The 15,507-nt window shown below is 37.8% G+C and overlaps 1 protein-coding gene across 5 annotated transcripts in view; it reads right to left on the bottom strand.

Annotated features, from left to right (window-relative positions):
* Positions 1-11,055, bottom strand: part of EFR3A (EFR3 homolog A) — a 70,298-nt gene extending 59,243 nt beyond the window's left edge. The window contains exons 1-3 of one of the 5 annotated variants that reach the window (XM_090138006.1): positions 10,731-10,816; positions 7,637-7,684; positions 5,445-5,496 (exon numbers count right to left, since the gene is read on the bottom strand). In XM_090138006.1, coding sequence (XP_089994132.1) covers positions 5,445-5,454 — 10 coding nt within the window. In that variant the 5' untranslated portion in view covers positions 5,455-5,496; positions 7,637-7,684; positions 10,731-10,816. Of the gene's footprint in view, positions 1-5,444; positions 5,497-7,636; positions 7,685-10,730 lie in introns of all 5 variants that reach the window. The other 4 variants (XM_090138004.1, XM_090138005.1, XM_031591236.2 and 1 more) reach the window with 4 other exon arrangements.
* Positions 11,056-15,507: the final 4,452 nt, after the last annotated feature.

The raw sequence follows: 15,507 nt of genomic DNA, 5'->3' as shown, positions 1-15,507 counted from the left end.
ATACACAAAACTAACAACTAAGGAAATGCACTTTCTAGCTTTTGACAAGCAGTATGTTGGACAAAACGTATTCATTTCTTGGCTATATTGAAGAATGTTCTAAAACTAATGGAAGGCCATAAAGGGAGAAACGATGTCACTAGATATTATCTGCAAGGTGTTGGCACAAATGGTTTTCTCTTTCTATGGAGTATACAATTCTCCTACCCCAAGTGGGTAAAGAATGACACATACACAGAGAGAACGAACAGAAACCAACAAAATGAATATTTACTCAGAATTAAGAGATCTTAAAGAAACTCATGTAGATTCATTAATAAATACGAAGGCAGACACCCTAACAGCTCCAAAGTCACATATGATACCAAAAGTGAATAAAAGCAGATCTACAAAATACATTTTTTCTTGTTGTAAGTTACCAGATTTTCCTTTCTTAATGAAAAGATACATTGAGATTAGTTTTATTTTCACCATAGGAAAGACAACGATCTAAAAATCAAGCCAAGCCACCGGTGTGCTATTAACACTGTGCTGACTGACAGCAGGGCACAGGGACAGCAGTGCTGTGCAGTGCTGGCTCAAGTGATGGCTAACACTGTATGCATGTTGATACACTGGCTAAACACAGGGCTCTGAACAGCAAAGGACACATAGCTGTGCCTTCTGTTTTGATAAAGGAACTTGAAAACAGGATCATAGAATTCAGCCTGGAGAAAAGAAGGCTGTGGGGTGACCTCACTGCAGCATTTCAATGCCTAAAGGGAGCCTACAAAGAGGAGGGGAATCAACTCTTTGAAAGGGTAGATAACTGCAGGACAAGAGGAAATGGTTTTAAATTGAGGGAGGGGAGATTTAGGTTGGATGTCAGGGGGAAATTCTTTACAGAGAGAGTGGTGAGCTGCTGGAACAGGCTGCCCAGGGAGGTTGTGGATGCCCTGTCTCTGGAAGTGTTCAAGGCCAGATTGGATGGGGCCCTGGGCAGCCTGGTCTAGCATTAAATGGGGAGGTTGGTGGCCCTGCATGTGGCAGGGGGGTTAGAGATTCTTGATCCTTGAGGTCCCTTCCAATCCTGGCCATTCTGTGATTCTGTGAATTGGAAGGGTTGAAAGGGACCTCAAGAGATGAAGTCATAGAAACACAGGATAACAGAATCCTCAGAGTTGGAAGGGATCCAAGCCATCTGGTCCAACCCCCCTGCAATGAACAGGGATACCTACAACCAGATCAGGTTGCACAGAGCCCCATCCAGCCTGAACGACTCCAGGGATGGAGCATCCATAACCTGTTTGGGGAACCAGTGCCTGACCACTCTTACTGTAAAATACTTTTTCCTTATTTCCAACCTAAAACCATAGCTTGGGGCTCCAAGACTACAGAAATAAATAAATAAATAAATAAATAAATAAATAATCATTTAAGAAAAATATTTAAGATTAAATGTTTTGTTACTTACAAATTAATAATACTGTACTTTTTTGTGAGGGGGTGCTCCAAAAGTAATGCCTCCTGTTTTATTATGCTGGCCTGTAACAGTAGAGGTTAAAGCCTCTCATCAGTATTCCATTACATTTTGTTGTCATGTTACAGATGGCAGCAGAGGGGCAGTCTGACAAAATAGCATCTGGCATGGAAGTGCATATGAAACAAAGGTGTGTCACTGAACTACACGAAGAAAAGACTGCACCCAATGACATTCACCAATGCTTGCTGAATGTAACTGAAGACAAAACAGTGAATATATGCACAGGGAAGTTGTGGGTGATGCATTTTAGCTGTGGTGACAATGGCTCACCTTTGCTATGGTGCAGATGGGTAAGTGCAGCATGCAGGCTCTGGTTCAGCACTAGTGAAATTGGACAGCTAATGGTGCTGACTATGTTGGAAAACAGCGTTTTGTAGTTGAGAATTTGCTTTATCAAATAGTGTTATTGTGCTCTTTCCATCTGTTGTCGTTTGTATGGAAATAGGAGGTATCACTTTTGGAACTGCACACACATATAAAGTACAAGACAATTTCTATTCACTAAACAAACAACCTAGGCAAGCCAAAAGGTTGGACGCCCTTGTTTTAGAGAGTCATAATGTAACTATTTTAACACTATTCTATGTAGTCAACAACACTTCTGGAAAACAAATAGAAACTCTACTGCATACAAAATTAATTAAAGCAACAGCAAAAAAATCCATTTCATTAAGTGGAAGGTTCCATTTTGGATTTTAAAGTGTCAAACAACCAAAAAAAAAAAACCCAAACAAACCAACAGTGCATTATCCTATGAAATATCTATACAAACAGAAGTAGAAATACATCTTCAACCACCATAAGGGTATTTTAGAACTTTACTTCACAGAGAAATAAACCTTTCCTTCTCATTAGTCATGTCATTAATACAGAATAAACCTAGAACTGCCAGAGAACTAAGTTCTCCTAAGTCGTGGAGGAAAGAAACTCAAAATGAAAATAGTTAATGCCTCTTAAAATGAGTTCAGAAGATTAATGTGAGTCAAGAATTTACTTGTATTTTAAGTATTCAAGTGTATTTTAAAAGAAAATTTCCTTTTTTTTTTTTTTTTTTTTTAATAAGAGTTATAAAGCAACTTTGACCAAGATAGCAAGATCAAAGAAAGAAAAAAAAAAAATGGAAAAAGACAATCACTCCATTAAATTGTTCTGTTTTATACTTCTGTACTGGTGACTTCTTTAGTCTCTGCAATGCACCTCAACTATGCACCAGCTATCTCTACAAAGATGACAGTAAAAAGCCATAAGGTATTCTGACAATTGAGGAAACAAATTTTTACACAGCTGAAGGTGAAGCAACACTGAGCGTCTTACTCAGTATATTCTGAAAAGTGTTCTGAAGTTACCCAAATGATGACTTCACCATAGTCAGGAACAGGCCAGATTATAGATGGTTTTCTCCATAACTAATACATGCAACTCCAAAATCAACTCATCTCTTTCAATGGCAAATAGTGTAGGGAATGTCTGCATTAATAAACTTCTCAGTATTATTAATACAACAGCAGTATACAAGGTAATCACATTATTATTTTTACTTCTTTGTTCTCTGAATTTGCATGTCAGTAAAGCAGTCATAAAATGATCTGCTAATCATGAGCCAGAATCAGGATAACATAACATATACTATTAACAAAGTCTTGAGAATTAAGGATATAATTTAAGTATAAGAAAACAAGACTAAGTTACCTAAAAGAAACCTCGTTAGCTAGCAAACTGCTGTTTGAACCATCTGATTAAGTGTGAATATTTGGAACATAATGCCCAAAACCACAAGTCTTAATTAAATGTTTTCACAGAAGATTTAGCTATGCTTTCTTCCTTAACAGAAGGACTCACATCTTTCATTTCAAATGCAGTCAAAAACACCAAAACCAGCTTTGTTCCATACCACATTAAATGAAATTATCTGCATAAGTTATTGAGCAAGGAAATTGAAGCTGCATATTTGATGACCGAAAACTTATTTTATTCAGATAGCCTTGATGGGAGAAGGCAGTAAGCTATTTATACTCCATTTTTAAACAAAAGAACTAATTGACATTTTAATCCAAGCTAAATCGGTTAACAAAATTGCTGTGGTTCAAATCAACTTGCTCTCACTGTACTATAATATCAGTGAGATATTGAGAAACCTTATTTACTTTCCCATATTTCATAACTTGCATTTCAACTTGGGATGAAGGCAACAAGTTTGTAGCATTAATGCCCATGCATTTGCACAAGTTATAGCTACAAAAAAAAAAAAAAAAAAAAAGAAACATTTTGGCAATTTTTTTTAATCACTGTTGCAGCAATTTCATCACACTATAGCACTACAAACCGTGCATCAATATAAAGGCCGTGCCATTTCTAGTAACAGCCAGCAATTCTACATCTAAAGATTAACAGTTAATATTGGGGGAAATAGAATTTACAGTAACTTCAGAATGACTTTTTCAAGTATCTCTAGCAAAAGTTAAAATCCCCCAAAAGATTTAATACTGCCCAAAGACCGAAACCGTGGCTTTTCTTGACTTTCCATACCACCACTTCCACACCTACACATTCCTTAACTACACCGAATAAAAGGGTAGAAAAAATACTGCAAGGCATCAATATAGACTCATGCAAACAAGCAGGACAATACTGGAAAAGATGTCATGATGATCTGAGAACTAAATTTCAAAGTTAACTCTACAGTAGAAACCTGTTTTACCTCAGTATGCTCTGGAAAGAAATTGGAGGAATCTATTTAGAAACCTAAATCAGTGGACAAAGTCATCCCTTACACATTCAGAAAGCTGAAGTCTTGGAGGCTGCACATTGCTGAAAGGTACCTCTATAAACAAAATAATGCTTGCTTCCATTAGAATCCAATCTCTCTTCATTGCTACAATTTTGCAAATATTAATAAAGTACTGTCATTTCATAAGAACTATAATATGCATGAATGTTACAGTAACAACTTCTTAATAATTCATTCAACAAAGAATAGTCTAACCTAAACAGAAATAAATGGCTGCGTAGTTCTGAACTCACTACAGAAAAATTGCTTTGATCTCATTCAAGTTCTACCGGACTCTGCAGTTATCTACGTGCATCAGGGAAAATAATGTTAATAATGACTCTCATGTAGGTTAAAAAAAAAAAAAAAAAAAAAGCCTTTTAATTTACCAGCTTAATTATTAAAGAAAACAAAACAAACAAATACAGCAAAACACCTTCCCAGCAAAAATTAATATCATGGTAGAGGCCTTAATAGTATCAAAACTACAATTAAAGGCAGCAATAGTTCATGATGTTATGTTATGTTAACTCATGAAAAGTTAGACCACAGCACAGTCTGAACATACATATTTGCCACTATTTTGTTACATCAGCTCACAAATATGTAAAGGCAGAATTTCAACTACTTACCACAAAATCAAAGTAACTCAAAATACTTATAATGAAGTATTTTACTTGACAGTGATTCTATCAGTACTGCATATCAAACATTACCATTACGTACAGATACTTTCAGATCAGACATTCAGAGATGTGACCATGGATCACTACAATTACTTTAAAGTATTTTTAAACAACCACTAATCACACCTTATAACAAATATAAGGTCACCCCAAAAAACAGTCCTCAAATGATTCCCCATGAAATGAAACACTTGCTAAACTCATTACAAGCATGTAATTAAAGTGCACTCAATACATTTTAAATCATTAAACTCAATGTTAAACTGTGAGCATCTCTTAAAAATATATGCTGAGATCTACACAGACTGCAAAATATCAAGATCTTAAGCACTTTAAAAATAACAGCAAGTATCATTTGTTGACCTCCCCCCCCCTTAAATTTGGTTACAATTTTTAGTTCCCAAAGAAAATACACATCCATAAAAACCTCTAAATAATATCTTCAAGTATTTAAGGTAACAATACTTACTAGCAGGCATTGTTAATCGGTAATCTGTCTTCTATTTTGCAAGGTATAAGCTATAAAGAAAACAAAAATGTAATTCAAAACAATAATTTTGGACAATTTACATCCAAATATATGTAGAAACTTATCAAGAATGAGAGAAGTAACATTCTTTAGCTCCAACACCACACAGACTGTTACCACAGAAACCCAGATATTCACTCTATCTGACAAGAATAATATGTATGTTTTTCCTATTCTTGAAATTCCATCACCCTGTTCTTACATTTGATGTCTGATTAAATGTCTTCTTTGCATCTATTGAGATGACCTTCCTCACTGCCACTGTTTATGGTGCTGAACATCCATAAAGGTACTTCCACTTCAAATGTAAGTCACAGCACAGGAGATGTGAAAGGTTTCTGTTCTACACAAAGGAAACGATGCTAAACATTCATGTGGATTTTCTGTAACATTTTTCTCAGTATTAAGAAAATAGATTCTAGATGAGAGAGCAAACAATTATAAACAGAAGATGCTTAATATATTTTTTATGCAATTAGATATTTTTATGCCATTAAATCAAACTTGAAGCAACCCATTTTAGGGATAAACATAGCCTAACCTACTGTTTAAATATTGAAGTGCAAATTATTTGGCATTTTTCTATATAAAACCAGCACATGTGGATTTTTGTAACAACTAAATGCAAAGAGCCCTGCAAATACACCTCTTCACAAATAGAAAAAATCTCAGATAAACACTATGTTGCTGCTTTCAAAAATAAGAAATGAAAAAAACAATATTCAACTAATATATTAACAATAATTGTTATATATGTATATATAAAATGCAGATTATTTTTCCAAGAACTAACAATATGAGAATGAACATTCAATTTGGTCAGAAGTATGTTTAAATGACACCAAACCAAGAGTCAGAAATAGCATAATTTGATATGAGGAAATTTCTTTTTAAGGCAGTTGTTCAAACAGAACATTTTTGGTTTCACTTTAAAATAGTTAACTGGATTTTTAATTACATTATGATTTGTAACAGGACCAAAATCCAAAATGAAGCTACAACTTCTATGCACAAAACGCAGGCCACAGCTTCCTAAATACAGTGTTGAATCACAGGCAGATTAGGCCTAAGGCAAATTTTTGCCCACAGATGCTGATTTCTCCTGAAACAAATGCAATAGAACAGCACTAACTAAAATAAGAAGCTTCTCACGGTGACCCTGCTTTGCTGTTTGCCACTGGAATAAATTCTAAGCATGAAGAGAAGGGAAAAGTAGTCCAGTATTTGATGAGCAAGAACTCAACAACTAAAAAAAAAAATAAAGCCAACCATGATAAGGCAGTCATAATTTAGTTTAGAAGTGACATCTGAAAAAGAAGACTAGAAGTTGTTTTCCTAATGATAATAGTAAATCTAAACACAATTCTAACTGAAGTACAACTTCTCTAAACCTACACTAAAAAGCAGATCAACATTTGTGCGACAGGTTAGAGTCACTTTTCTTAACACAAACTTTCAGTTTCATTTATAACCTTTTTAAAACAACTTGGCAAGGGTGAAGAAACCCACTGATTCATCAGATTCCAGACGCACTAACATAGGAATAAAAACACGCTTTGTTGTACTTATTGTTTCTCATCACTCTCTCCCTCACGTGTGCATCTTCTGTCTTTACTTCAAGGATGCAAAATTCAAGGATAGTTTAGAAGTTGAAACTATGTTTTATTATCCCAAGTTTCCATAGATGGCACTAAAAGCCAAACAGAAGAACAGACATATTTTTCTTGTTCAGCTTTAAAAGAAAAAAAAGCAACCGCAGTAGACATCTAAAATGGAAAGATATCATGGCCCATACTCCACTATGTCAGATTATCACAGCAATTTAAGAGTACATGACTCTACTTAGTGAGGAAAAAAAATTTATTCAAAACTCTGGACCAAATCTGATTTCATAAGGATTGTCTTTTTAAAAAAAAAAAAAAACAAAAAAGATTATATGTACAAGTGCTGGATGATGGGAAAAAAATGTATTAACAGCAGAATTATTATCTCAGTCCAATACAATCAGATCTGTATTTCCAAAAATGTATATACCCCTAAGCTGAAGAAATTAATATATTAAGGTGTTGTATTTTCTTTCTGTAGCTACACCATTATGTAACTCTGTTATGTAACAATATAAATAATTAACTTAATTTGAGTATTCAAAATGAGATTGTAAACTGGGCACCCATCCATTCCTGCAAATTAAGACAAAGGAGAGCACAGGTTTAAGCTTCTCTCGCAGTCAGATGGTGTAGGCTGGTGAGCAGGCATGAGCTGAAAATGCTATAATGCACAGTGCATTAAGTTCTGACATTGCTTTTTTCCCCACTCACATTTTCTACCTGAAAAATTGATCAAAACAGCTAGTTTTGTCAATAAGTAATTAGCCAAAGAGATGCAAGATTAACAAGTCCCATGCTTACTCTTAAATATCAACAGTTTGGCTCCAAAATGCAGTTTTCAGAAAAAAATGCAGATTAAAATGGATCCTTCCCCCCTTTCTCAAAGGCCAGTTTAACCCAATATCCATTTCAGTGTCAAAACTGAAAGCACCACTCCTATGCCTCTGTACACGCACTGCCAGCTGAGTTAAAAATCCATCAAATAAATATTTCTCCTCTATTCCACGTAAGGAACACATGATTTGCTTTTACATAAAAAGAAAAACCTTCAAAGGTGTTTAAAAATTGCACAATGATTTTACAAGTGTTCCTTCGTTACAGAATTAGGCTAGACAATTAAAAACCACTGACATCAATGGTGCCTTTAACCCATACTTTTTACAGCTTAGATCTCTTAATTGAAAGTGCAGTTCACTTTCATAATAGCTGAAGTTAAATTGATGAGTCTGAATATGCCAATGCCTCCTTCCACATACATTTCACACAAAAATTTTCAATTCTTTTCTCCTGCATAAGTTTGCTTCAGAAGTAGAGAGAAGATGATGTTCCTCACTAACTGCCCACGTTTCCTTAAGATGATGCCAGACTTAAAGCAATCATCTTCAAACAAATATTAAACTGAAGCTATACAACCATTTTTGTTAGCTTTTTCCTGAATCGGAAATGTGTGTGAGCCTTTTCAGATATCAAGGCATTACAATTCAGTTCAGGAAAATTTTACCCCCTTCTTCCCTTTTTTATAGTAATAATTATTATTAAGAGCATTGATACACTGACTTTTCTGGAAAGATGGCTTAATACTGAAGTTGCTCAAGAATACATTTCAAATTATTTTGTGTATATTATAAAAGTTTCAGAAATCAGGCCATACATGCCTTGTCAAAGCCTTGGCCATTCCTCTGGTTTTATACTACCTACTCAATTTGCAAAGCAAACATAGAATGATAGAACATCTGATGTAGCTTTACAAACACAAACTGGCTAACTTGATTTTGATATGGGAGTTAAAACTCATTTTGATATGGGACTTTCCTACAAATTCTCCAACAGAGAAAGGAGGTACCGTAATCCAACCCAGGCTTTTTTATTCCTAATATCTCAGCTCAAAGTACTATGGGATACCTCCCTAACCGCATTAAGCTTAAAGGAAGAAATGGTAATATAATTAGTTCTCAGTAACAGGATTTGTGAACCTGCACCTCAATTATCTTAAGCATGGCTCCATGCAGTGCACTTACTGGCAAGCGCTGCAGTCTGGTAAATTCACCCGGTAATGACTGTCCACAAAAGCGCACATCATCTGCCAGACAGTGCTGGCAGAAAAACTCACAGCAACACCAAAGCATATAAGAACTTTAAAGTAAAGTGTGAAGCTATTTAAGAATGTTCACTGTATAGTCCTATTGGACAGTCTCATTGTGTTCAATTAATATTTATAATAGAAAACTTCAGGTTGGAAGGGACCTTCAAGCTCACCCAATTTCACTCCTGCTGTGGGCAGGGTTGCTACTTAACAGACCAGTCTGCCCAGAGCCCATCCAATGTGGCACTGAGTGCCTCCAAGGATGGGGCATCCACAGTGAGATACTGCTGTGTTAAAGGCCATTTCATAGATTCATACAATTGTCTGAGTTGGAAGAGACCTTTGAAGGTCATCTAATCCAACTTTCCTGCAATAAACAGGGGCAGCTACAGCTAGATCAGGTTGCTCAGAGACTTACACAGCCTAACCTTGAATATCTGCAAGTACAAGGACTTCAGCACATCTCTGGGCAGCCTGTTCTACAACTGTCCCTAACAAAGAGTCTGCCCCCTTCTTTATTACAATCCTCCTTTGGATACTGAAAGGCTGCTATCTGGTATCCCCAGAGCATTCTCTTCCCCAGCACAAACAGCCCCAGCTCTCAGCCTGACCTCATAGGGGAGGTGGTTCCCAACAGATCCGTGTCTCTCCTGTGCAGAGGACTCACAGAATGGCCGAGGTTGGAAGGGACCTCAAGGATCACGAATCTCCAACCCACCTGCCACATGCAGGGCCACCAACCTCCACATTTAATGCTAGACCAGGCTGCCCAGAACCACATCCAATCTGGCCTTGAATACCTCCAGAGACAGGGCATCCACAACCTCCCTGGGCACACTGTTCCAGCACCTCACCACTCTCTGTAAAGAACTTGACTCCACACATCTGTTGTTACCAACCTGCCTGAACTGCTCACCAGGAGGGAATGCTATCCAGATAAGGAAGGCAGGAGGTGGGATCCCTCCCTATGGAAAGGCTCATTGACTGCAAAAAAATAAAATCTCTCCCTGTCTGAATGCAACTCCTGTCAGTGGGAAGGAAAGGGATCTCTACAAAGAAAGCTTTACATCTTAGCCAGGAAAACAGACCACCACGGAGAGAGGCACCAAGTACCTATGGAGAAAGCCACCCAGGAAACAAGTCGAACCCACAGTCTTCCTCCAGTGCTTGCAAACTGATAACGGGGACCTGAGCACTGCTAGCAAGGCTCTGGATGCGGGCAGTATCACGGAAGGCCTCCTGCCTTCCTGTGCCATGCAGGCACCACTCCGGCAGAGCCCTCCAGGGCCCTCCTGGGGCGCTCCAGGGACAGCAGCACGACTCTCTCGGAGGACGTCCCGCGGCTCTCCGCTCACCTTCCCTTTCTCTTCCTTTTTCCCCAATCCCTCACCCCGCCGCAGCCCCTCAGCTTCTGCCCGCCCCGCGCGACCTCCTCGTTCCCAAGCGGGACAACAGGAGAAAAAAAAAGAAAAGAAAAAGACGGTCGCGAAGACAGAAACAAAGAACAGAACCGCTTCCCGATCACCCCGCGCTCACCTCAGCCACCGCTCCGACTCAGTTCAGCGGCCGCCATTTTCTCCCCACCCCCTGTCGTCCTGCCGCCTGCCCCGCAGCGCACGCCGGGACCTGTAGTTCTAATGGGGCCGCGCTGCGTCACGGACGTGCTGAGTAACTGCAAAGGAAACCAACGTAAAGCTGCTGTGGATCCGAGGCAGCGATAGTTCTTAATGCGTTCTCCTTGAAACCAGCTTCGAAGTCAGACGTATTCGATGCCTGGTTTTCTAAACGGGCAAGGAGAAATATTAAATACTTGCTTTCTGTTGCTTACAAAGGAAGTGCCAGTCTATAGGGTTGGGTTGGTGAGCCTAAGGTACTCTAAGCTGATAGCTAAACTATTAGTAAAAATATGCGTGTTTCACTGATTTCTGTGAAACCGCTGATTTCTGTGTGTGATTTCTGATTCTCGCTGATTTCTGTGTGTGTACCATGATCACGTCACGGTACAGCTAGTGAAGAACCAACGTTTAATCTGCTTGAATCTCGTTTCCTTCATTTCACCAATTATAGAAGCAGTATCAGTGTTTCTGACTCGTGCTAATTGAAAATAACCACTAAAAATGCCAGACAGGGAGATGAGATGTCACAGAATCACAGAATGACAGAATTGCCAGGGTTGGAAGGGACCTCAAGGATCATGAATCTCCAACCCCCCTGCCACACGCAGGGCCACCAACCATTCCACCTAATGCTAGACCAGACTGCCCAGGGCCCCATCCAATCTGGCCTTGAACACCTCCAGGGACGGGGCATCCACAACCTCTCTGGGCAGCCTGTTCCAGCACCTCACCACTCTCTCTGTAAAGAATTTCCCCCTGACGTCCAACCTAAATCTCCCTTCCCTCAGCTTAAAACCATTTCCCCTTGTCCTGCTGTCACTCACCCTTTCAAAAAGCTGATTTCCCTCCTGTTTGTAGGCTCACATGTCCCCACGCTTCATGGTTTTTAGCAGTATCCAAGCCATTTGCAGATTTGGGGAAAATGACAAAAACTGTCACAATATGTGGGGGAAACCAAGGGAGTTGTTAGAAGAATCCTTTTTATTTGCATGATCTCTGAAATACAGGTTGTGGTTCTGACCTGAATACGATAAATATGATGAGAAAAAGTGAAGGGTCTGTTTTCTATGGGATGTAGGTGGAGTTGCTGCCTATAAAAGACAGCCTTTGGGCTTAGAGTGCAATTTATGAATTTTTCAGCCAACGATGGGCAACTCTAAGTTACTCCATACAGCAGCATTTGTCCTTTGTCTATTAGTTTTGCTAATGATAAGAACTTTCCTAGTCTTCTCTGAAATGCAGAAGAGATATCCCACAGATATCAAATATCAAATTTGTCAGATGTGCCTCCAAGTTCAGAAATAATTCTTCCAACAATCAGCTACAGGCAGCCTGCTCTCTTTATTGGAATGTTTTGTTCAGGATATTTCTGCCTCATTTTTCTATTAGCTGTGCATAAGGGAGTGCAAGTTCCAACATACTTGTCATGCCACAGGTATCAGGAAAATGCTGGCAAATAGTGCACCTCCTAGTCCTTGGTAATTGTCTGAATAAGAAAGGCATCAAGCCTGGCTGGTGCCCATTCAGCCACTACACACAATTTTAAGTAAAGCTTAGAGTGACATGTCCTCATTACTCTATTTTTCTTTTGTTTTAAAAAACACTATCACAGTTTAAAACCACAGTTTCAGTTGTCAGACAGTACAACTTCCATGCCTGTGATATCTGTTTTTCTTTGAGGGTTTTTAAAATGTTTTCTTCTTGCATTACAAACATCTTATGAATATCAAATAGACTTGTAAAGCCCAAAACATAAAATAGATTCAGTGTTGGGATTGTAGTTTGTTTGAAGAGATACAATATATTTTAAAGCAATCCTCTTTTATGACATTATTTTATAAACCATATAGTAACTAATGCTCAATAAAAGTCATTAAAGCCCTTAGCCTAATTGTAGTGCTGCTGTATAAAACAACTGTTTTCCTAATTCAATTTCAAAATAGAGGAAACAGCTGTGGTCTATGAATATGTATGTGTCGATCTCTGTGAGTTTCCTTATGTATTATGTTGTGAATAGCAAATTTAATTGTACAGTACATGAATTTGTCATTTCAGTGAGGACTTCAGAAGAGTATCCCACCACCTTTCTCTCCAGCAAGTTTTCTATTCACTGTCAATGAAAGACAGACCTCTTCCTTTGATCACATCTAGAGCGACAAACTACTCAATAGACAGTTTAATTAAGTGCATGTGAAATTTCCATACAGCTTATTTTAGTCAAACCATTCAGTATTACTTTTATTCATCCCAAACCCATTTAAGTGTACTGATCAATATTACTCCCAACATCTCCTAAATCTTCTGGAGCTACAGTTCATATATGTGTTGATCCACAGATTCATAAAATTCTGTGTCCCAAGTGACCTGCCAATTTTTATTTTTTTTAATTGGTAATGATAACATATGCATAACTCTTAAAATATGTAAAGTATTAGACAGAAACATTCAGTTCCGTGACCAACAACACGGAGATGTGATTTGTGCTAGTAATTTGGCATTAGCAGTTCCACATTTGCTAATTAGATTTCTTATACATGTAAACGTACAATAAAAGTGTTCAGTGTCTGGAACAAGCAGCAAAAAGTACCTTATTATGTAGCAAATGGAGGTACAAAAGGGTAAAAGGAATGATTAGTTAGTGTTAGACAGTCTGGGAGTATGAGCTCTTTCCAAGGTTTTTTAAAGGAAAAGATAAAAAATATCAACTGAATTAATGTGCACCAGGAGCAGTCTAAGGTAGGGATTGCAAAATGTTACGCTGCTTTTCTACCTAAAGATATTTACATTTAAAATATTTAGTTTTACATAGTTTTATGTAAACAGAAAAATAAGAGATAAGAAAATATGCAATATACATCAAAAACAAACAAATAAATGCTGAGTTGGTGAATGATGTATATAGCTGCTCACCACTACATTGTATAAAAGCTTTATGGTAATTCATTTTGGATTTCAGTAGTAAGAAGCAGTAGTTTTATTGGAATGACTGCCTGACTTGCTCAACTACCCATAAAAAAAAAACATTCACAGGCATTTCATTTGACTATTTTTTTATTTTTATAATTAGTTGCCAGTTGAATTTTTATTTTGCAGTGTATTTTTTCAACCACATATATAAATATGGTTCATTCTATAAATGGTGGCAAATACAATATTTTATGAGCAGCCAAATGTAGTTGATAAGAGAGATTTCTATCAAGACTAGTTCTAGTGCAGAGGTCAGATCCTCAGGCCCTGTGTTAAGAAATTTGCTCTTGTCATAGTTCATTTTGGCAGAAGGCAGAGTGGATGCAAACCGACCATACTAACCAGCCCTGAAAGCAGAAAGTTCATGCCAATTCAGCCCTGCAAACCACCCAGTAGCTCATGTTAGATTTTTTTTTTCCCCAGTCTCTTCTTGAGCAAGGCTTCTCAGTGACAGCTCTGCTCACTAGGAAGACAGCTGTCAGAAGGACAGTAAAAATAGATTGGAATGATTATGTTTTTTTCAAGATTCTCAGAAAGTGCTGAGCAGCAGTGTCGGAAAAGTTGGTGTCTTGCAGATGTCTTGGAGCAAAAATATTCAGATCACCTCCAAAATTCCCAAATTCTTTTAAAATTATGTTCATATGTACCTGAAAAGAAATTCTACCTAAGAATGAAAGGTGATGAAATTACAGAGATGCTTTTGTATCATATATAACATATGTATTTGATGACCAGTAATAGTTTATAATATAAATAATGCAGATTCTTTTTTTTTTTTTTTAAGTTATTTAAGTCCTGAAGTTGAAGAGAATTTACAAGAAGTTTATTCAGACATTAAAAGAGATGTTCTGACTACAAAGGATTACATGTTTTTAATTACAGAATCAGTTTCATTACATTGAAAAGGACCAAAATGATCATCAAGTTTCAACCCCCCTGCTACATGCAGGGTCGCCAACCACCAGACCAGGCTGCCCAGAGCCACATCCAGCCTGGCCTTGAATGCCTCCACAACTTCCTTAGGCAACCTGTGCCAGTGTGTCAGCACCCTCTTTGTAAAAAATTTTGTCCTAATATCTAACCTAAACCTCCCCTCTCTCATTTCCCTTTGTCCTGTCACTATCCACCCTTATAAACAGCTGTTCCCCCTCCTGTTTATATGCTCCCTTCAAGTACTGGAAAGCCACAATGAAGTCTCCCCAGAGCCTTCCCTTCTGCAAGCTAAACAAGCCCAGTTCTTTCAACCTTTCCTCACAGGAGAGGTGCTCCACCCTCTGATCATCTTAGTGGCCCTCCTCTTGGCCACTCGTAATGGCCCTTAATGGAGTCTTTGCCATAATAACATTTTTATAGATTAGAGCAATTCTGATAGAATTTATTTTTAGGACTGGTGTTGTAAATGGTTTTATATTACTATATTTAAATGAGGTCTGTGTTGTTAAAATTTAATTTGCTTGTCTGACTGAGGGCAGGAGGCCAATGGAGTACAAAACCTTCTCCAACACTGAATAGGTAGCAATGTGATGTACTGAATATTCTATGTGAAACTCAGAGTTTCTGTAAAGAGAGCTGACTAGATGTAAGATTCCCAGTTGATCTACATTACATTTTTTCCCACTCCAAATCAGTGCCATTTTATATTAGTCAAGTTCATAATCCATTTCTCAGCGCTGATTTACCTTGGTATATTCTGTGTATCTTCAACCGAAGCCTTCTTTTCCCTCTACTGT

The sequence above is a fragment of the Phasianus colchicus genome, chromosome 3, assembly GCF_987193195.1.
Source record: "Phasianus colchicus chromosome 3, bPhaCol1.hap1.1, whole genome shotgun sequence".
NCBI lineage: Eukaryota > Metazoa > Chordata > Aves > Galliformes > Phasianidae > Phasianus > Phasianus colchicus.
Note: the sequence above shows the minus strand (reverse complement) of the source record. Positions and strands in the feature narration are given on the sequence as shown.